Here is a 24,155-nt window from a genome sequence, read left to right as displayed (position 1 = left end):
CCTAAAATAGAGCAGGACACGCCCTGTGCCTTGCGTCAAGCTGTTACTTGTGTATTCTCCCTGAAATGAGTTTTCAGAAGTAGGCAAGTATGAACTAGTGAATGAATGGAATGAGGTATGTGTCGGAATCTGGTGTTGCTATTAGAGATGCTCAGGCTCGGTTCCTCGAGAACTGAACACAACCAAACTTAGCATATCCGCTCGGCTCGGTACTTTTACGCGCCCTCGGAATTGAAAACGAGGCAAAACGTCATCATTATGTCGTCTGATCTCATGAGCTTTGGATTCTATAAGTAACGCCTTCCACGGTGATTCAGCACCATTTCACAGAGGGACACAGAAGGGGTAGCAAAGTTCTTGGCAGTCTCTAGTGCATTTGGGCAGCGTTATAGGTAGAAAAGAAAGAGGAGGGGTAGCAGTGTTCTGCAAAGTCTCCAGTGACATTCAGGAGAGCTCCATTGCTAATTGTCATTGCTGAAATAGAAGTAATAGGGCTGGCAGGCTTGATCTTCTAAATATGCAGTCACATTGTACTGTGTTATATAGGTAAAACACAAAGAGGAGAGGTCCATTGCTCCATTGCTAATTGTCATTGCTGAAATAGAAATAATAGGGCTGGCAGTGTTGTTCTTAATCTGCAGTCACATTGTACTGTGTTATCAAAATGGATTCACAGCAGTACACTGAAGACCATGAGCTGCTGGCACCAGTCATGATGATAGTAATCCCTTTAAGTCATCTGCTAAAGCCTATGTAAAAGTGTATAGTGTTTTAAAGACAGGAAAACAAAAATGTAAAAAAACACCTTTTACCTTGGTCAAGAAAATAAGACCTGTAATCCAGATAAAGTTATCTGCAGAAAAAAATAAAATTGCCAACATACCATTCCACACACGCAGTGGCAAGGAAAGAATGAGGCCTTCGCCTTTCTCTATTAGTGCTAATTTTGCAACTGTCACTGAGTCATCTTCTTGTAAGGTCAGTCATGACCAAGCAAGACCTTGGGCTAGATTTACTATCAGGCGTGATGCATGGCGGCTTCAAACCGCCATGCATCGCGGCGGTTTTCCGGCGTGTTTGCATTGCAAACAGCCGGATTTACTAATGGGCGCATTTCAGCTTCAATTTGAAGCCGCCGGCGATGTAACGGCGGGATGTAATGCTCAAAGCCGCCGGCGGCTTTGAATAGAACATGGCGCTTTTGCTTTAAATGACGGCGCTTTTGTGTAAAGGCGGTTTTTTTGAAAATTACACCTGTCTCCTGGCCTGTTACTATTGGCTATTTTAAAAATCAGGAGATTTGACATCACAAGGCCTATATAAACCACTGGCCTGACACTTTTTCTTTGATAGGGGTTTGAGGAGTTTTGTGAGAGGAGTTTGGAGGATAGTGGTTTGCTGAGAGTTGGTGAGAGTTGGAGTTTGGTGGATTGGTGGAGCGATATCTGTTTGAAGTGTGAGTAGTCCTGTGGTTTTTTCCTGTTTTGTACATTTATTTTCTCATTTATTTTCTGTCTTGTATTTTTTGTATTTGTCCTTTGTCTGTGTTACTTGTGTGTGACTGTGTGGAGAGTGTGTCTGTAGGTAGTGTAGTTTGTTCTTTGTGTTTGTAAGTCCTTCAGTGTTTTGTGTTTTTCTGTCTTCTGGGTAAAAATGTCCAGAGATAGGAGGGGAGAACAGGCTGAGGAGAGGGAGATGGAGGTTGAGGGGTCAGAGGAGGGAGAGGGAGAGGTTGAGGAGACAGGACAGGGCAGGAAGACCAAGACAGGGAGGAATGTGCGCTTCTCACATGATGAGAATTGTGTGTTGGTGCACAACATCATTCCCTGCTACGAGGTCATCCTAGGGAACCTGGCAGCCCGGACTCCTCTAAGGCGGCGTCACCAACTGTGGGGGAGAGTCTGTGATGCCGTGAACGCGGTGGGCCCACTGAAGCGGACAGTGGCACACTGCCGCAAGCGCTTCTCTGATATTAAGAGGAGGCTTAAAGAGAAGATGGCCCAGGAAAGGAGGTCGACAAGGCGCACGGGTGGTGGCCCCCCACTTCGTATGGAGTACACCACGTACGAGGAGGAGCTGCGCCAGATAATGCCGGCTGAAATTGTAGAGGGCATAAATGTCCAGGACACCGACTCGCCCTCTTTTGGCCAAGTAGTTGGTGAGTTATTTGTTTTTTTTCCCCTAACAGTATTTTAACTGCTTTTCTCTTTTTAAAACTGCTTTTCTCTTTTTAAAACTGCTTTTCTCTTTTTAAAACTGCTTTTCTCTTTTTAAAACTGCTTTTCTCTTTGCAAACGTTTTTTCTTAAAAAAATTTTTTGTTTTGTTTTTCAAAGTGTATATTTGCCTCTAATAGTTTGTAAAGGTTTTTTTTTCTCATAGAAAAAAAAAAAAAATTGCAAACACATTTGTGCAATAAACAGTATATTTGGAAATTGTTTTTTTTCTGGAAATACATTGTATGCTTTTTCTAATACATCCAGAATCGCCAGGACCGCAGTTCAGTCCCAGTGCCAGACCTACACCTCCACCTTCAGCGAGAGATTCGGGCACAGACGAGCAAGCAGGTGCGTGATTTCTGTTTAGGAGAGAAATAATGGAGTTACTTGATTTTCTGTGCAAATGTTGCTGTCAATGTTGTTTTTTTTTTTCTTTTTATTGTTTGCAATGAGAAGTTAGGGCTACATTTTACTCAACTGATATGTTGCCTATAGAAACCCATCAGAATATACCTTTACTTTATTTATTGCATTCAACAAAATGACAGCTAAAATCTGATTGGTTGCTATAGGCAACATCTCCACTTTTGATAGCATGCACTTTAGTCAAAATAACCCAGCATGTACTACACAGTCCTAATGATAATGGGTATTAAAAGGATAATAAGTGCATCCGTAAGCAGGTAGCATAGGACTAGAAATCAGGAATGCAAACATTGTGAAAGAATCTGTAGTTGCTAAAGATTATTCTTTCCTATCCAGTGTTCAGAATGCAATATACAAACATATTATATACTATATACTTACCGTCATTTTTCATACACAGGGCCCTCTTCATACCAGCCACCTCAGGCGGAGTCCCTGGAAATGTCCCCTGAGCCAGAGGATCTAACAACCATCACCCTGGTAACAGTGGATGTCCCTGTGTCTGGCCTCCAGGAAGTTTCACCTGGCCCTGCTGAACCATCACACCACCAACCTGCACCTGCACCTATGGACCCAGCCAGAGAAATGGCGCTGTCTATTGGCGCATTCCAGCAGCAACAGACATTATTCATGGACAGGCAAACTGGGCACATGTCACAAATTGCGGCCCAGTTGAGGCGAATACACCGCTCCACGAGCCAAATCCCTGCTGCAATAAACCGGCTGGCAAGCGCTTTGGAGCAGACAAATGTGCAGCTGGCCCAAATGTCTGGGTCTGTGGACGCCATGCATTCCTCCATTCGCGAGGGGAATGCCAACGTTATCCGGCTGGCAGGCCAACTCCAGCAGGAACTGATTGCCCGCTTGCCGGCCCCTTTTTCATCGGCCTCCACCAGTGCCGCTAGTACGCCTACCACATCTCTACAGAGTACTCCTCCAAGGAGAGGTGCTCGCACCAGGGGTGGGCGAGGGAGGGGAGAGAGTGGCACCAAGCATAGCGATATGCCTGCAAAAAGGCATCGCTAGCACAATGTTTGTTATTTATTAATGTTTTGTCAAGTTTCTATAACGATTATACGTTTTTATTTATTGTGTTCTGCAATAAATGCAGTTAAATTTCTATTGTGTCAGTCTTTCTTTTCTGCACATTAAACAAGAGTATACTGATTTTTTAACAACTATGCACTAATTTCACGTAAACATTGACCTCTGACTGTCACATTCCAGGGATGTTCATATTTACCACATGAGGAGTACACACTATCCTGTTTTTAAAGGTTCCAATTTACAAAAAATTTACAATAAAATACTAAAATTGCACTCACATAAAACACATTTTTGAGCAAAAAATGTTTTTCATACTATGTACTTACAAGTAAAGTAGTTTGCAATTAGACGGTCTCTAATCTCCCTTCCGCCCTCTGTGCTCTGCACATCACCATGTGACACGGACCCCTTCTTCTTCACTGTCTACTGCAATAATCGGTGGGGTAAGTTGATGTATTGCTAGATTATGTATCAAACAGCCAGCCAGGATAATTTCAGACCCCTTTTCAGGTGCATACATAGCCACACAACCCGATTATTCTAGTAACCTGAATCTAGTTTACCAAAGTACAAAGGTACGCTATAACACACCTCTACTAAATCAGTAAATAAATTGCATGGTGGGAAGACACAAGAGAAAAAGAAACCAAAACAACACTGCAATTACAAGACACTGGCCTTTTAACATATACAATCCCAAAGTAAAAAACTTTGTACATGAAATGGCCCTTTTCCTTCTGTTCTGATTGCCCAAATATCAGAAACAGCACACTGTTTGAGCAATCTCGCCGCTCACAAGCAGCGCTTTCATTTTGGTCTATTGAATGGCGGTTTTCCGGCGGCTTTATAAACCCCCTAATAGTAAATTCGGCTGTTTGTATGTTGAACATTGTTGAAACCGTCATGGAGATGTATACAGAGGCGGGTTTGGAAACATCATTTTTGGCCCTTTGGACGGCGGGTTTAGCCTTAGTAAATCCGGCGATGGCTAAACCGCCGCCAAACCCGCCGAAATTCGGCGGGTTTACAAACACGCCTGATAGTAAATCTAGCCCCTTGTCTTTTGGACTCCAAAAATGGTGTCCAAATACTTTTACGTGTAAAAGCAGAGCTGGAAGAAAACAGTAAAGCATTAGAGGAAAATGTATGTTCAGATTCAGAAATGACACAAATCCCTGAGGAGAGTCTATCCACGAGTGCTAGGTGTAATCCTAACCTGTCTGATAGTGTACCCATAAAGAAAGCCTCTTTCAGCATTTTTGCAGATGTGTGCATGAACAGCCCAAGTGTAGTCGGTGATACACAAATTGAGGATGCCACTTTGGAATTGCAACATGATGAGGGGGATAGTTGTGTAGCTGACGAGGGCACTAATGAGGATGTTGATGAGGATGATGTTGTTTGTGTAAGTCCTGCACCAGTGGAAGCAGTTCTTGCATGTGATAAGAAGAAGGCCAATGTCATGCCTGGGTATAAGACCAAAAAATCCACCTCTTATGTGTGTAATTATTTTTACCCAAATCCTGACAGTTGTCTAGCCATTTGTAGCGTTTATAAAGCCACAGTCAGTAGAGGTAGGGACCTTAACCATCTAGGAACCTAATCCATGTTACACCATTTGAAACGAGTTCATGGTAAGATGTTGGGAAAATCGGAAACTTATGCTAAAAAAATAACAACAAGCAGTCCATCATCAGCTAGGTCCCTTCTATCAGCTAGATCCTGACCCCTGCAATCTACACCCAGAACACCATTCACATCAATATACTCAATAGCAATCAGAGTTAGACCTGCATCCAAGTTGCTAAGGCTAGATGACTCCTCCACTATCCTGGATTCCTCAGAAGAATTCTTGAGTTTTAGTCCCACTGCTGCTGCTGCTGCTGCTACTGCTGCTGCTGCTGGGGGTGGATCTTCATCCCAGAAGTAGACCAAGAAGAGGACTACTAGTAGTTTACAAAAATTGACTGTTAAACAATCCTTTGCAAGAGGAAGCAAGTATGAAAGCTGTCACCGAGTCGCAAAGCGGATCACAGATGTCATGGCGACTATGCTAGTATTAGATCTGCATCCAATATCCACTATTAATGCAGCTGGTTTTAGACAATTACTTGAGGTCTTGGGTCCCTGTTACGAAATTTCATCACGGCACCATTTTACTAGAAAAGCTATTCCTCACCTCTACCAGAAGGTTTGTAGAAAATTGGGCCACAAAATGCCATTCTACCCACTGTACACTTAACCACAGATATGTGGACAAGCGGAACTGGGCAAAATAAAGATTATATGACTGTGACAGCCCACTGGGTTGGTGATTCATCATCATCAGCATCATCATCATCATCAACATTTATATAGCGCCAGCAGATTCCGTAGTGCTTTACAATTGGGAACAAACATTAATAAGACAGTACTGGGTAATACATACAGACAGAGAGCCCTGCTCGCAAGCTTACAATCTATAGGACAATGGGAGTTTGAAACACAAGGGCATGTGCTACATCATATTGCACAATGGACCAGCTAGAATGCAAAGGTAAAAGTATTGAGTGGGCTGTGTGTGTGGCAACGTTGGTCAGAGGGTTGTTGTCTTGCATTAGCTGTGTAGAGGATGGTAATAGGGTAATCTAAGGAAATTAAGATGGTGGTTGAGGAATATCATAACCTTGTCTGAAGAGGTGGGTTTTCAGTGAACGCTTGAAGGTTTGAGGAATAGAGGAAAGTCTTACTGTGCGAGGGAGGGAATTCCACAAAGTGGGTGCAGCCCAGAAAAAATCCTGTAACCAAGAATGGGAGGATGTTATGAGAGTGGAAAAGAGACGTAGATCTTGCGCAGAACTGAGGTGTCAAGTTCGGAGATATTTTGAGACAAGTGAGAAAATGTATGTCAGTGCAATTTTGTTGATGGCCTTATAATATTTTATATTGGATTTGTTGAAATACAGCCAGCCAATGTAGAGACTGACAGAGTGGCTCAGCAGAGGAATAACGGTTTGCAAGGAAAATCAATCTAGCCGCTGCGTGCAAAATAGATTGTAGGGGTTCAAGTCTGACTTTGAGAAGACCAGTAAGGAGGGAATTGCAATAGTCGATGCGGGAGATGATGAGTGCATGAATTAATGTTTTTGCAGTGTCTTGTGTCAGATATGTGCGTATTCTGGAAATCTTCTTTAGGTGTATGTAACATGATTTAGATATAGAGTTGATGTGGGGAATAAACGACAGTTGTGAGTCAAGGATTACACCTAGGCAACGAGCTTGTGGGGCGGGATTTATGGTCATGTTATCAACTGAAATAGAAATGTCAGGCAGGAAACTTCTGTTTTTGGGTGGGAATATTATTAATTCAGTTTTTGAAAGATTGAGTTTGAGTTGGCGAGCAGACATCCATGATGAAATGGCCGAGAGACAGTCAGTAACGCGAGACAACACAGATGGTGAAAGATCAGGAGAGGATAGATAGATTTGTGTATCATTCGCATAGAGATGATACTGAAATTCAAAGGAGCTTATTAGTTTTCCAAGAGAAGTGGTGTAGATAGTACTAGGTCCTCTGCTATTCTCTGAGCCTTGTGGTCCTCCAACTGATAAAGGAAGCGGAGCAGAGGTGGATCCAGAGAAATTAACACTGAAAGGGCGATTAGATAGGTAGGATGAGAACCAGGATAGGACAGTGCCTTCAAGACCTAGGGATTGTAGCGTTTTTTTTATGAGGAGAGAGTGGTCAACAGTGTCAAATGCAGCAGAGAGATCCAGGAGAATTAGAAGAGAGTCATGGTTATTAATTTTGCTGTGATCAAATCATTGACAACCTTGGTCAGCGTAGTCTCTGTGAAGTGTTGAGAGCGAAAGCCTAACTGAAGATGATCCAATAGGTTGCTTGCTGTAAGAAAGTGTGTGAGGTGAGTGTAGGCAAATATCTCGAGAAGCTTGGAGGGGCATGGGAACTGGGAGATGGGGCGGTAATTTATGAGAGAGTTAGGGTCAGAATTCTGTTTTTTTTTAAATGGGAGTAATCACTGCATGCTTGAATAGTGATGGAAAAATACCAGCAGAAAGAGATAGATTACAGATTTTAGTTAGAGGGGGAATGAGCACAGGAGACAGGGACATACCAATTTGCGCTGGTTTGCCTTCAACAGCAGGAACAGCAGCAGCGTGTACCCAAGTACGTCACATATTTCAGAGGCAGGCTACTCTATCACAGACTTCACTAAGAGGCATACAGCTGACAATCTGTTACAAAAACTAAGGGATGTCATTGCATCATGGCTTATCCCGCTTGGACTCTCCTCAGGATATGTCATTTCTGATAACGCCACCAATATTGTGAGAGCATTACAGCTGGGTGAATTCCATCACATTCCCTGTTTTACTCACACAATAAACTTGGTGGTACATAGCTTTTTAAAAAATGATAGGGACGTGCAGGAGATGCTGTCTGTGGCCTGTAAAATATCTGGACATTTCCAGCATTCGGCAACAGCATATAGGGGATTGCAACAGCTACAAGAGCAATTTAATTTGCCCTGCCACCAACTGAAGCAAGATGTGGTGACAAGGTGGAATTCCACCCTGTATATGCTTCTGTGGATGGAGGAACAGCGAAAAGCCGCCCATGCTTATTCCACATGCCATGACATTGGGAAAGGAGGGGGAATGTATTTTACTCAAGCGCAGAGGAGAATGTCAGGCGCCGTCCCTGCACTCACCATCAGTGAGTAAACTTTTCTTTACTGATACTGCTGTGTGGCAATGTGTCCTAGATGTGCTAGGAACTGCCGTGTGTTTGAGTCATTGCTCTGTCGCTTAGCATCCAGCCAGGTAGCTGCAGTCTTTGTTTCAAAGTGTATGAAAATAATAGTGTGACCTGTGAGATGGTCAAAATTGACTGCAAATGACTTGAAATTAGTGTTATTGAGGTTAATAATAATGTAGGAACAAAAAAAGAGCAAAATTATGTTATTATAGCATATTTTAGCTATACTTCTAAAAAATACAGATCCAAAACCAAAACACGCAAGGGCGGTTTTGCCAAAACCGAATCCAAAACCAGAACACGGTGGTCAGAGAACATCTCTAGTTTCTATATGGATTAGTAGATTATGATAATATAAAATACAACATAGAGACTGGTTATTTATTGAATATTGAGGGTATATGCCACATCTCCAGAAATAAAATTGTTTCATTTCCTAGTGAAAAGCATTATTAATAGGATAAAATAAAAAAACAAGTAAAGAGTCCGATTTGAATTTTATTTAGTTTCAAACATTATTTATTTACATGATTCACACAACACAAATGCACAGTGTAGTTCACTGTACACTGGTTGGAACAATCAGCAAACATTTTTAATATGTGAAGTAATAAAATCTGTTTTTATTATTAAAGATAAACACCAGAGTGACCTAAAACAGAATACTTTCTTTTCATGTTTGTGGCTATCACCTAAGCCAGGGGATCATCACATCTATTCTTACCATAATTTCCTTCTTCTCTTCAAGCAATTGGTGGGTGGGTAACTGGCTGCTCACACTGAACATTTATGCCTAAATCTGCATGAAGGGCAGCACTTACATTAGTTGTCATAAAAGTGTCACAATGTTACTCACCTTGTAGTGGCCAATGTCCCATTTATGCTTGAAGCAGCAGGACAGAGATATGGCTGCTGTCAACATTTCACTGGGGATCACAATCTTGTTTAGGGTAATGTCTAGGTCATCTAATCCACATCCTCTTCGCTAGTCTAAACTGCTCATCATAATGCATAAAGCCCTGACTCCCAAGTCATCTTAGCTTCCCCTATGGTATCCACATGCCAAAAGGAAGTGAGCAGTTTTCCAACTCTTCTCCCCAATAACACTAACCAAAATGGTGAATGGCTGGGATACTTTTGCTCTCATCCAGTCCAAATTCCTTGGAACAAGGAACATATCAAATGCCAGCATGGGGTCCTCCTGCCATAATGCCAAACCAGCCCTAGGCCGGTCAGCACAAGAGGACTTCCCCCTAAGTCTACCCTGCACCATGCTGATAGTAACAGGGCTCTTCCCAAACCTCTGGGGCGGTGGTTGTGGGGTAATAATAATGATTTGATCGTTAAAAAATAATTTTGACCTTGGTGCACTACAGTTTCCAACATGCCCAGACACTTAATGGCAGCCTCGGCGTATATAGTACTATAAGCACCAACATACCTATAGCTGCCAGGGTTTGCTGGCACTTGGGGAACCACAAGAGCCAGCATACCCTGGCACCCAGGGCCCACTGGGACCTAAAGTGCATCAAGGAAAAATGTACATAATAAAAACACAAGTGTAAAAATTATTTTATTGAAATGAAAACACCCCTGAACTCAGGGCTTGATTTCAAGCCGTGGGAAATCCCCATGTTATAAATATGACCACTGACGCTAAGAGCTCATTTTGTGACGGAGCTCTTAGGAGGTAGATCTTAGGTTTTTTATTTTGTCAAGGATCCTTGGATATATTACAGATGAAGAACCTGAATGTAGGTGAGAAATAAAGAGGGTGAATAAAGGTTGTGTAGCAGTGTTTTTATTTCAATAAAAATAATTTGTACACTGTGTGTTTTAGTTACACTTTGGTGCACTACAGATCCCAGGGAAAAAAAATGTTTTTTTAACAATCAAATAATTTTTATACCCCCATACCCACCACCCAGGAGTGTGGGAAGAGCACTAGTGCTATCAGCATGTGGATGGATAAACCTAGGGTGGGGGGCGCATTTTTTTGCAGACCCTATCTAACTGGCCTGGGGCTGGTTTGGCATTATGGCAGGGGGATCCCACGATGCGGGTTTCCCTGCTATAGTGCTACCAGCGCTGCTGGTAATAGTAAAATCGGGGGAATCAAGCTGTTTGGTGGGGAGGGCATGCGTTTTTTGTTTTTTTTTACATTTAGCTCTGTATCTTTGTTCTTTTTAGATATGGCTGTTTTAAATATAGTGCTTTATGTCTGTAGACTGTAAGCTTTTTGGCTGTAGAACTTATGACACTGTATACATTTTATGTGTTCACATTTTAACTGTGTCGACCACAGGAACATGTAGACATTATGACTGTCGACATTAGAACTCGGTCAACCTTATGACTGTAGATATTTGGTGTAGACATTTTCACTGTCAACATTGCAACTACATCCCCCTGTAGCAGAGTCTTCCAGACTATTAGGTTTACTTACTTGGGTGTCCTGACCTCCACAGCTTAAGCCCCTCAGGCACATTTCACAAGCTTTCTCTTCATCCATATTCTCAATATATCCAGACTCTTGTACTGTGTCCCATTGTCTTCACTGACCCCGATATCCTTCATCAGCCGGGGCTGTTTGTGAAAATGCCTTCACTGGGTGATTACTGAAACTGGGGGAGTGTATAATACTTCTAAGGGATCACCTGCAGAATTCACAGCTTCACAGCAAACCATGTAACTATCATGCTTTCATTAACTCTTGCATTCATCATACTATCTCCCTCTCTGCTTTTTTGATCTCTCATGATATATCTCTGATGTGTGCCCCCCACCCCCAATATGTGCAGGATACAATGCTGTATCTTGGAGCTGCCCTGAACTGCCAGCCTTGCCATCTTTACCTCCTGGATTGAGCATAATTGATCCATGGACCAACACCCATCTGCCTGTTGAACTTTCCATGGACAAAGATTCCTGTTCTGAGGCACACTCCCTCGTGGGACAAGAGAAACCACTGCAGTCATGTATCCCTCACCAGACTCTTCACTGCCATTACTGCTGCTCCTTGCCACGCAGCTCGATCCTCCTGGCTCTGTTCCACTCCTCTCTCCTCCAAGGCACCCTGCTCCTCCAGGCACCCTGCTCCTCCATTTACGTAGATTGGTGCTTCTTCTATTGCATTGCGGCTGAGAAGCGTTTTTCCTCAGACATTTACCTGCTGGAGCCCTACTATGCTTGGTAGGTGTTCCCAAAGGGTCCCCACAATTGGGAGCTGATATGCAAAATGGGGAGGATCACAGGGTGTGGGGAATGAAAGACTCAAATGCACTGGTGATCTTGACCAACAAGTGTGTGTAGTGGAACGGGGCCTGGATTGATTCCCACCCCCCTCCCCCTTTAATTGCATTTTTGTAATCCCTCTTCTCGTCTCACTAGTGTTGTGACCATTAACTGGGCTTCCTTAATGTCTGAAATTGTAATTAAAGATTTATTCTCTCTCCACTAGCACACATAGATGCCTTTTGACTTGCAAACAAGTGACTAGGAACACTCCTACCCTTCTCTCTATGTATACCATTATTACATAAGACAAAACCTTTGACCAATCCTCACACCGTCATAGCAAGTTTCACATTGTTATATACATTTAACCCCACTTATCCCTAGCTCATTCGTGTTCCCTTCCATACTTCAGTGTGTAAACGTGCAAAAATAATGTTATGCATTATGGTGAAAATTGACAGTTGTTCCAGAGTGAGAACTATTCATCTTGGAGAAACCTGTACACTAGTAGCACAACCAAGGCACCACTTAAATACTACTAACTCATATGAGCAAAGAAGGAAAATTACACAAAATGGATTTATGTTTAATATTGTTATTATATCCATTTTTATTTCTATGTCATTATATTTATTGTTACTTATAAGGGGGTAATTTTGTGAGACATATTTTAAGGGGATTCATATTTAAAATATTGCTATTATATTCTTAAATTTCTTGCTATATCTTTATTGCTATTTGTGGGGGGTAATTTTGTGGTATAGACATTGGCAAACTGGGAGTTTAAAGTGACCTGACAAATATTCTGAAAGTGGCTTCATGTTGTAGGAGGTGGTGTCAATGTGGAGGCATGGTAATGCATGTGTCCCCTTCTCTGCAGATTCACTCAGTCACTCACTCCCAGCCACTCAGTCACTCACTCACTCACTCACTCAGAGTCACTTCATTTACTTCATCAGTGGACAGGATGCCTCCTCCTGCTCTGTCTGTCAGACTTGCATTTCCCTCAGACAGGGTTTTATGTAGTATAGGACTTCATACAGCAGGGAGCTTAGGCAGGGGCATATTGGCAATGGGTTGTATCAGGAGTTTTCCCAATTGGCCGGTGGCCCTATGATATCATAGAGCTGACTTAGGCATTTTTAAACCGTTTTTTTGTTACTTTTTCAACATGGAGTGGGGGTGAATCGGGTAAATGACGCCCTGTTCTAAGCAGCCTGTGCTTATTGTGGTGGTGCTAGCCTATACTGAGCTGAAGGCATGATGCTCCTCCTCCCTGATGACCCATCCTCCTTTTCCTTCCCTTTCCTTGTGCTCCTCCTCTCACCTTCTTCCTTAACTCTCCTCCATGTGGGCCAACTTATCCTCAGAGAAAGCATCTGAAGAGCAGCCTAGCAGGTAAATATCTGGGTTTTGATATAATTAACTTAGGTGTATAAATGTAATGTAGTGGGGATGTTAATGTAATGTGACAAGCGGAGAATGGTGGGGGAGCATATATTGCAAGGGAAGAATGGCAAGGGTCACATAGGTTCCTCCACTATTCACCCCTTGTCACATATGAGGGAAGGGGGCATGCACTACTGTTGCACATAGGCCCACTAAGTTCATAAAATGTCCCTGTATACAGGCTATTATCTCCAATGCACACAGCATCTACTACATAGTCCCCTTTACACTGTTTCAACCTCCCTTCAGCCAAGAATGTGCGTTATGTGTATTATTTGTCACTGCTATGTGACAGGGTTCAGACAGGGTGCTATAAATATAATATGTATAGAGAGTGTGCATCCCCTATTTATCTTAAACGGTGTCTGTGTAATGAGTTGCAATTGTGTAGCAGAAGCTGTGTGCATTTGTCTTGTTTACCCTACATCATAAGCCATCTGCTGTTTAACAAATATATTATGCAGAATAGGACCTAACAGTGAGCCCTGCATCCCACAACTAATTACTGATATCTCACAGAAAGTTTATAATTGACTATAACAGTCTTAAGTTTGAATTATGGTCCCTTACACATGTTACAGTTCCAGTAATAACAAAAGTTGAAAGGTGTATTGTTAATTATTGCATTGAAGCTTCAGAAGATAATAAATACATATATATATCATCTAAATAAGCTTAATGCTGCTAGTCAGATGTTTCCTATGGATGCGGGCATTGTTACTCTGCAACATTTCAGTCCAATTATGAAAAAAATACTCCCCCATAGGATTAAGGTCATCACTCAGAATGGCTTTGTATTTATTTTCCTCTAGGGTAATGAGTGGATCTAACCCAAGTAAGTGGACCACACACCATAATAGAATCTCCAGGATCCTTCAAAATGGGTAATCTTGCACTGTAGCCTGTAGATGCCATTTGTTCAGTACAAAGTGAGAAATGACTCGTCTCATTGCACTACTTGATATATTACTGTCTGTTTTCTATACAGAAGAAGTACTTTATTAGGTGTAAATGTCCACAGTGCAGCTGAGAATGGATGGAGGTGATCTAATACCCATTGTGATGGAGTAAGTCGGTTTGACTGCAACTGGTCAGGGGCAGAGAAGTGAGAGCTTTAGCTCCATGTAACTGTTCTGACTGAAGAAACGAAATGAACTGTAATAATACTGGTGGCATTATCTGAAGCCCAATAGCCAAGTAGATATCCAGCGAGTAGTCAGACGTTTGCTGGGTCGGTACACAAGCAGGGTAGTAAGACGTTTGCCAGGTCGATACACAAGCAGGGTAGTCAGACCTTTGCCGGGTCAGTACAATGGCAGGGTAGTCAGATGTTTGCCGGGTCGATACACAAGCAGGGTAGTCAGATGTTTGCCGGGTCGATACACAAGCAGAGTAATAAGACGTTTGCCAGGTCGGTACACAAGCAGAGTAGTAAGGCGTTTGCCCAGTCGGTACACAAGCAGGGTAGTCAGACCTTTGCTGGGTCAGTACACAAGCAGGGTAGTCAGGCGTTTGCTGGGTCGGTAGATAAGCAGGGTAGTCAGACGTTTGCCGGGTCGATACACAAGCAGGGTAGTCAGACCTTTGATGGGTCAGTACACAAGCAGGGCAGTCAGGCGTTTGCTGGGTCGGTAGACAAGCAGGGTAGTCAGACGTTTGCTGGGTCAGTGCACAAGAGGGTAGTCACGAATGCAAAGAAGTGCAGCAAGTAGCAGGAGCACAGCAGGCAGAATACTCAAGCACATGTCTGATCCAGTAAGTGCCTATTATAGGCCCAAACAGGAAACAGGATCCAAGATGGTTTCTCCTTGATGTCACTCTGGTCATCTTGGATAAGAGAAAATCTGAGGGCAAGTTTACCAATGCAGAGAACTCTAGTGGTCGGAGATGCAAATATCAAAGTACTTCCTTACATGAACTATGCTACAGTGTGAAGTTGAAAGATCATACCACCTATATTTTTATTAAGAGAGCTGGTTTGACACCTATTTATTACAATGCTGGTAACTGTACACTGCTACACTTGTGTTGGCACTAGACAAACTTTATAGTTATTAAGCCTGTATGTGCAGGCAAACCTCTCTACCATATCACCCACAGGAACCTCAGCTGAGAAAGACTGAGCTAGAACCCAGTAGCAGACCTAACATTATTTCAGAGGTATGCGTCATTGAAGACACCCACCAGGCAAGCATGCAATCTAGTTAACATTTATAAACTTTAGGAATATATTTACACACTACTTAGCTAGTACTTGGGTGGGGGACTCGATAAACATTTGCATAACAAAATGTGGTACATGATACAGTAAGGTGAGAAATTCTGCTATACAAAGAATCATGGTCAGTAACATTGATGACAATGTAAGACCAACAGTTAAGTCCGGTTTTGGCTTGTCCTTCCCACAATATATCTATGTTATGCGTTTTTCAGGTCCTTTGCTGCTTAAAGGGCAGACATTTATTGTGCTCTTTTGCCTGTCATTGAAGAGTAAGTTATTTTCTAAGATTGCTCAAAGGTGCAAATTTGTACTGAAACTACATCAACATTTGCTTTCATTATCTAATGTGCACTAGACAGATACAAGCTAATGGCTGCTTGATTGCTGCGCTTTTTGTGCACATTTTTGTAAAAAAGAAATCTGCACATTCACAATATACAATAATGAGTTTATGTATTTATTGTTCTTGTTGCATTTTAATTGTGTTTTAATTTTACATATTCCACTTTAACAGTAAATAAGATAACAGTAGATGTGAGTCCTAATGACTATTGTGACAAAGCCTCAATCTCTATTAAAAATTCACTAATTACAAAATTAAATGACAAATACATTATAACCCAAAATATAATTTAAAAGACATTTGCTATAGGAATATGATGATAATTAATGTGTGAATTTTGGTCAGTCATTCGAATAAACATGACATAGGTTAAAAAGTACTTACTGAGTTCTAGTTGAGGAGTGATGTAAGCTATTAACTGAAAGCGAAAGCGTTATCTTTTATAGTAAGCTGACAAACCACACCTCAGTGTCTGGAAAGTTAGCAGAAATTCAGACTTCCACACATTCATTGGTGGTAATGAAGTAGCAAAAAACTGGTTTTTCTCAGCTGCGTGACACAGGTGCACACTCCCTTTTGACTTTTTTTTAAGCACAGCAGTGCAGACACATTGTGGGACATTTTGCAGGGTTATGGTGTAAAACTATAAATGTCATTTTCTGGGAGAGTAGACATGTATGGGTTAAAGTGCTGCCTACAAGTACCTGTACCTGTGTATGCACATTACAGACGGCAGCTTAGGAGTTTTTCCAGTTCATAGATTGCTACCAATAAATGTTTAAATGTTTGGACAGATCAGATACCTCTGGACCAAGATGGACCTGAGCAAGATCAGTACAAGCTCTGTTGAAATTACAGAAGCTTCTGCTTGACCTGGGACAGCTAATGATCCGCATGGCTGTGGCTCCAGTAGCTGTGGAGCCCCCAAGCAGAGGGTAAAGGGCCTCTAGTGTGGTCAACAGGCCACACTGCCGACCAGAGACTGGTTGCTACATTTTATAGATGATGTATAGCTGTAATTATGCATATCTGAGGCGTGAGAAATTCCTATTTCACAGCTTGATAATATAAATAATGATACATTTGAAAATAAATGAATTTTAGAAACAACGTCCTGTTTTTTGTCTGAAATTGTTTGATAAGCTGGTAACAGGTGCTGTGGTACAGACACAGAACTTGTGGACTTATATGGTCCATATGTTTGATAATGGGCATATTTGATACAAGAATAACTATATATATATATATATAGATAGATATGTTTGCTTGTTTGCTGACGAATATCTCCGATACCCCTGCAACAATTGAGATGAAACCAACGCACGGTGGTCCAGTTGGATCCTGGCTTTAAGGTTTTAAGAGGGTTAGGTTCTGGGACTTTCACTGGATGGATTTGTATTATTTTTAATATAGAAACAAAAAGGACGCTGGTCAGCCACCTTATAGGTGTGTTGGAAGAGCTGCTGAGCTGCTAATTATTTTTAAAATGTTGACAGTTACATTGCACACATTGATAACTTAAAAACTTGAATATTTAAAACCAGGGCAACGCCGGGTGCTTCAGCTAGTATATATATATATATATGTGTTAACAATTCATGTTGTATACACTTGCATACAGAAACACATAGATAACATATAGAGCATGTAAAAAAGGTTTATTAGTGATTCGCCATGAACAGATCACTCTTTCCATGTGCCTCACGTTTAGACAACACATCACGTGGGAGACGTAAGACACAACATCATAAATTTAAATATGCACACCCAAAAGGCGCCGCTGTTGAAAGAACTATTGGTAGAATTGCCGACCAGATGGTCGTGAGTATGTACACACTACAGAATTGGCACAATATTTTTCCATCGTTTATAATGATTTGTTGTCCGTCTATGACAAGGAAGGCCTTAAAGCCAAATGCACTTAAATAAATAGATGATGATGATGATGATGAAATGCAGTTAATCTCATGTGTTTGTGCGAGCGTCATTCACTTATCCACTCGAGGTTAAGTCTCCTGCATTTCCCAGCCAATAATATCTACAGGGAGGGTTTTAGGCTTCTCTATATATCCTCCCCCCAGTGGATACTGGATCTCTGTTGCTGCACCGAATAGGACACAAAGGACATTCAGGCTTCATATACTGTCTTGTGACTTTACTTGCTGTCAGCTTTCCTACTGTTTTCTGCATTTCTCTTCACTCTTTGTTCCCATATTCTTTTGATTTATTCCCTGGCTTTACTCCCCCTCCTTTTTCTAGCTCTTAGCCTTTTCTCCCCTTTATCTCCCCTCTCTTTCCTTATCCCCTTTTTTAACTTATTCCCCATGCTCAACCCCGTCATGTCCCACCCTACCATTGTAGTGGCTTTCCCATTCTGTTTCTCCGATTACTCCTGTTTCCTTGCAGGGAGCCATTGTAAGTAGTTTCCCCCCCAGATGGCAGTGACCATCTCTCCAGGACCCAGAAAGCTTCGCTCGACCTTCAGAGAGTGGTTGCACTGTCCGCTGTAGAGAGGTTGTGCCTCAGCACAGTGTGGCCCCCACTATGGCAGAGCCAGAGCTCATTCCTAGCTACGGCTGTTGCAGCAGCACGCGAGGCCCGGCAGTTAAAGTTCAACCATCAGCCATTGCGTGCACTCAGCAATCACGGGTTCAGGAGCGGGGTCTGCTGCCCTTCAGGTGGCAGACCCGGGCATATCCCTTCCGGATGTCCCCTTCTATACCGCCCTATGGCTCATTGCTGTATAGGGAATTACAGTGATAGGTGCCCCCAAGGGTTTTTCGGTTTCTTGTGCGTACTTTGAATGGTTCAGCTCCTACCTACATTTGTGTGTACAAGCAGGACCGTGTCATACGGATATTGCCCACTATCTGGAATTGTTTTTATAGAAGTCCCGCAGCCTCCTTAGTTTGCTGATGCTCTTTTTCCCGTGCAAGCTTTTATGTAGATACTAGGCATTCCCATTGCCCATGACAAGACGGAAGGGCCGCTACTCTGCTTGTTTTTCCTATGCATCGAGATCGACACCACCATGGCTGCAGAAGATCCGTATTTGGTCATGGGGCAAGCGGTGTCTGGATGCTCAGTACACATAGGATTGGCCCATTCCTATGTGTACTGGGCATCCAGACACCGCTTGGCCCGTGACCGGGGGCCAAGCTCCTAAACTAATCTGACTCTTGGGGCTAGATTTACTATCAGGCGTGTTTGTAAAGCCGCCGACTTTCGGCGGGTTTGCCGGCGGTTTAGCCATCGCCGGATTTACTAACGCTAAACCCGCCATCCAAACGGCCAGAAATGATGTTTTCAAACCCGCCTCTGTATAAAGCGCCGTGACGGTTTCAACAATGCTCCACATACAAACAGCCGGATTTACTATTAGGGGGTTTATAAAGGCGCCGGAAAACCGCCATTCAAAAGACCAAAATGAAAGCGCTGCTTGTGAGCGGCGAGATTGTTCAAACAGTGTGCTGTTTGAGGTATTTGGTCAATCTGAACAGAAGGGAAAGGGCCATTTCATGTGCAAAGTTTGTCCCTTTGGGATTGTATATGTTAAAAGGCCAGTGTCTTGTAATGGCAGTGTAATTTGGGTTTCTTTTTCTCTTCTGTTTTCCCACGATGCAATTTTTTTACTAAGTTCAACATTTGTTTAATATTGCAACAAATCCCTTAACAGAGTGTAAAAGCAATTTTAACTGTACTCAATAAAGAATGGGTTTCTGGCTGATGACTCCTCTGCTGCATCCTCACACATCTGCACAGCACAAATTCAGGCACAAACCCACTAGTAGAGGTGTGTTATAGCGTACATTTGTACTTTGGTAAACCAGGTTCAGCTTACTAGAATAATCTGGTGGGGTGGTTATGTATGCACCTGAAAAGGGGTCTGATATTATCCTGGCTGGCTGTTTGATACATAATCTAGCATTACATCAATTTACCCCACCGATTAGTGCAGTACACACTGAAGCAGAAGGGGTCTGTGTCACATCTGGTGATGTGCAGAGCACAGAGGGCGGAAGGCAGATTAGAGTCCGTCTCATTACAAACTACTACACAATAGGAAAAACATTTATTTCTCTAAAATGTGTTTGATGTGAGTGCAATGTTTGTGACAGTCAGAGGGCAATGTGTAAATGATTTGAGTGCCTAGTTTTTTAAAACATCACTATACTCTTGTTTAATTAGCAGAAAATAAACACTGACACCATAGAAATTTAACTGCATTTATTGCAGTACAACACAATAAATAATAAAGGATAATGCTTATACAAAGTAAAAAAAGCATGAGGCAATAGTCATGTGTTAGCGCTAGCGACGCCTTTTTGCTTGCATATCGCTATGTTTTGCCCCACTCTGTCCTCTCCCTGGCCCACCCCTGGTGCGAGCACCTCTCCTTGGAGGAGTACTCTGTGCCGATCTGCTTGGCGTACTAGCGGTACTTGTGGTGGCCGAGGAAAAGGGTGCAGGCAAGCGGGCAATGAGTTCTTGCTGCAGTTGGCCTGCCAGCCGGGTCAGGTTCGCATTCCCCTCGCGAACGGAGGAATTTAATGCCTCCACAGCCCCAGTCATTTGGGCCATCTGCAGATTGGATTGCTCCCAGGCATTAGCCAGACGATTGATTGCAGCAGGAATTTGGCTATTTGTGCGGTGTATCCGCCTCAACTGGGCCGCAATTTGGGAAATGTTGTGAGTTTGGCTCTCCATGAAGACTGATTGCTGCTGCTGGAAAGCACCAATAGACAGCGCCATTTCACAGGCTGGGTCCATACTCTGAGGTGCCGGCTGCTGGTGTGCTGGGGCTTCAGCAGGGCCAGGTGCAACATCCTGGAAACCAGACACAGGGGCATCCACTGTTTCCAGGGTGATTATGGTTTGCTCATCTGGCTCAGGGGACATTTGGAGGGACTCCACCTGAGGTGCCTGGTATGAAGAGGGCCCTGTGTATGAAAATGACGGTAAGTATATAGGATATAATATGTTTGTATATTGCATTCTGAACACTTGATAGGAAAGAATAATCTTTACAAACTACAGATTGTTTCACAATTTTTGCATTAATGATTTATTGTCCTATGCTACCTGCTTAAGGATGCACATATTATCCTTTTAATACCCAGTATCATATGAACTATGTATGGTTGAGGGGGCTAAAAAAGCATAGTATTTTTAACCTACAAATATTGTGATTTATTACGCAATATCTGGCTAGACCGTGCCTTGGGGTACACAAATCCTATTTCAGTCCTCCCTCTGTGTAGTACATGCTGGGTATTTTGACTTAACTGCGTGTGTAAAAAAGTGAAGACGTTGCCTATAGCAACCAATCAGATTTGAGCTCTCTTTTTGTAGAATGCAATAAATAAAGTAAAGGTATATTCAGATTGGTTGCTCTAGCCAACATCTCAGTTTAGTAAATGTAGCCCTAAGGTCGCATAGCACACCATATTTTAACAAAAAAAACATTGCCAGCAACATTTCCACAGAAAAACAATTAACTCCATTATTTAGCACAAAAACATAAATCACACACCTGCTTGCTCTTCTGTGGCCGAATCTCTGACTGAAGGTGGAGGTGTAGCTGTAGGAATGGGACTCAACTGTGGTCCAGGTGAATCTGGATGTATTAGAAAAAGCATACAATGTATTTGCAGCAAAAAGCCTTTTACAAATAATAAATCTTTGGAAGACATGTGTTTGCACATTAAAAAACAGTTATAAACAAAATTATTGCCCTTTAAATACTGATTGAGTAAAAAAAACACTTTTATATGGAAAAAAGACACTTTTACAATAAAAAAACATTTTCAATATTGTTAGCTTAAAAAGGACAAATCACTCACCAACTCCTTGGGCAAACGAGGGCGAATCTGTGTCTTGCACATTAATTCCCTCCACTATTTCACGGGGCATTATCTGCCGCAGCTCCTCCTCATAGCTGGTATATTCAACGCGAAGAGGGGGGCCACCACCCGTGCGTCTTGTGGACCTCCTTTCCTGGGCCATTTTTTCCTTCAACCTCCTCTTAATGTCCGAAAATCTCTTGCGGCAGTGCGCCACTGTCCTCTTTAGTGGGCCCACCGCGTTAACAGCGTCGCACACTCTCCCCCACAATTGGTGGCGCCGCCTTAGCGGAGTCCGGGCTGCCAGGTTCCCCAAGATCACCAGCAGGGAATGATATTGTGCACCAACACACAATTCTCATCATGTGAGAAGCGCACATTCCTCCCTGTCTTGGTCTTCCTGCTCTGTCCTGTCTCCTCAACCTCTCCCTCTCCCTCCTCTGACCCCTCAACCTCCATCTCCCTCTCCTCAGCCTCTGCTCCCCTCCTCTCTCTGGACATAATGACAAAGAAATGTCAAACACACAAAACACAGAAAGACTTACAAACACAAAGGACAAACTACACTAAGTACAGACACACTCTCCACACAATCACACACAAGTAACACAGACAAAGGACAAGTCAAATACAAAAAAGACAATACCGAAAATAAATGAGAAAATAAATGTACAAAACAGGAAAAAAACACAGGACTACTCACACTTCTCTCAGATACACAAAGCCACCAAACTCCAACTCACAAAAACTCTCAGCAAACAACTCTCCTCCAAACTCCTCTCACAAAACTCCTCAAACCCCTATCAAAGAAAAAGTGTCAGGCCAGTGGTTTATATAGGGCTTGTGATGTCAAATCTCCTGACTTTGAAAATAGCCAATAGTAACAGGCCATGAGCCAGGTGTAATTTTCAAAAAAACCGCCTTTACACGAAAGCGCCGTCATTTAAAGCAAAAGCGCCATGTTCTATTCAAAGCCGCTGGCGCCTTTGAGCATTACATCCCGCCGTGACATCGCCGGCGGCTTCAAAATGAAGATCAAATGCGTCCATTAGTAAATCCGGCTGTTTCATATGCAAACACGCCGGAAAACCGCGGCGATGCATGGCGGCTTCAAAACGCCATGCATCACGCCTGATAGTAAATCTAGCCCTTGGTCCTTTTGTGTTGAGGACCCCTTGACATGCTTTGTGTGGTCACGTCATTGTGAGTCCAGAAGGGGTGTAGTCACTCTGACGCTTGATTTAGCACCTGACAATCGTAAAGGATTATTTCCTGGGACCATTGGTGTAATGGCAATTTGACTTCCCCTGTTTGGTTTTGCTATTAGCTGACTTGTACTGTTCTCTCCTCTCTCCACTATCATTTTTGTTTAATAAAACTGTGACCTTCTTCCAAATTTACATTGTTATCCATCTGGTTATTTATTCATTTACAGTAATAGTAAGTCTGAACGTGCGAAGGAGATTTACATGCAATGAAAGAGACATCATCACTATGCAGTTTCTTCAAATCAAATGTGCTTTGGTACGATAAAATATGATCATGGGAGCAAACACTAATGCGATATCGAACTTAACAGCCATTTATAATGTAATTGGCACAATAATTGGTGTGAGAAACCTGTAGTGTGCACCCAGCTTTATTGATTTCTAGTTAAGGAGTGATGTAAGCTGTTAATTCTTCATCTGATAGTTAAAGCAATATCTTTTCTACTATGCTAAAAAAACACACCTCAATGTCTCCAAAGTTAACAGAAATTCAGACTTATGCACATTCCTTAGCAATGAACTAGGAAAACATTCGTATTTAAAGATACTAACTCTGCACCAAGAAAAGTCATTGTTCCCTTGTTTATCTCAGATAAGTATAAATATGTATATTTCTTCTTCATATAAGGGAGGTGCACCCACACATATATTAAGTTTCATGAAGTTTTGCTACCATTTTGCTACCATTTTAACAGACATTTAAGTCATTTCATAGTAAATTAATTTTCCTTTTTAATATTTCGCTGGTTCTATATGGGGATGAGACACAATCATTCTCAATTTTTAATGTATATCAATAAAATGATTTTTTTATTTAATACAATACAAAAAATATGAGTGCCCTATATGCACACATTTCTTCTCTTTTGTTCCTTCATAAAACATTGGTATATGTGACACAAATGCACACACCCTTTCAATATTTTTAAAGTGCAGCCATGCAGACACCTTGTGAGACCTTTTGTATGCTTTAGGTGTAAAACTAAAAATGTCACGTTAAAGCATACTTGCCTACTTTTTCGGTCCAAGTGGCAAGCTCAGGCAATGTCACAATCAGTTTGCATCCTCATGGCCCCACCCTTTCTGCACAATGATGCGATTCATCATCATCATCATCATCAATTATATATATAGCGCCAGCAAATTCCGTAGCGCTTTACAATTGGGGACAAACAGTAGTAAACAATACTGGGTTAAACAGACAAAGAGGTAAGAGGGCCCTGCTCACAAGCTTACAATCTATAGGTCAATGGGAGTCAGATACATGACCTTAATTTTACATACTGCATATTGGTCCAGCCAGATTGCAATGGATAAAAAGTGATTCGTATGCTATGTCATCCA

The 24,155-nt window shown here is 42.2% G+C and overlaps 1 protein-coding gene and 1 long non-coding RNA gene across 2 annotated transcripts; one reads left to right on the top strand and one right to left on the bottom strand.

The window, feature by feature from the left end:
- The first annotated feature begins 1,017 nt into the window (after positions 1–1,017).
- Positions 1,018–3,764, top strand: LOC142142667 (uncharacterized). Its single transcript, XR_012689269.1, has 2 exons — positions 1,018–2,566; positions 3,045–3,764. It is a non-coding gene; the product is annotated as an uncharacterized LOC142142667 (long non-coding RNA).
- Positions 3,765–19,349: 15,585 nt separating this feature from the next.
- On the bottom strand, positions 19,350–22,698 carry LOC142143612 (uncharacterized). Its single transcript, XM_075201587.1, has 3 exons — positions 21,544–22,698; positions 21,234–21,317; positions 19,350–20,640 (listed from the first exon to the last, which is right to left on the bottom strand). Exons 1-3 carry the CDS (start codon positions 21,704–21,706, stop codon positions 20,012–20,014), a joined length of 876 nt encoding a protein of 291 aa, XP_075057688.1. The 5' UTR covers positions 21,707–22,698; the 3' UTR covers positions 19,350–20,011.
- Between the last annotated feature and the right edge of the window lie 1,457 nt (positions 22,699–24,155).

The sequence above is a fragment of the Mixophyes fleayi genome, chromosome 3, assembly GCF_038048845.1.
Source record: "Mixophyes fleayi isolate aMixFle1 chromosome 3, aMixFle1.hap1, whole genome shotgun sequence".
In the NCBI taxonomy this organism is placed as follows: Eukaryota; Metazoa; Chordata; class Amphibia; order Anura; family Limnodynastidae; genus Mixophyes; species Mixophyes fleayi.
This window is presented reverse-complemented; position numbering and strand designations above follow the sequence as displayed.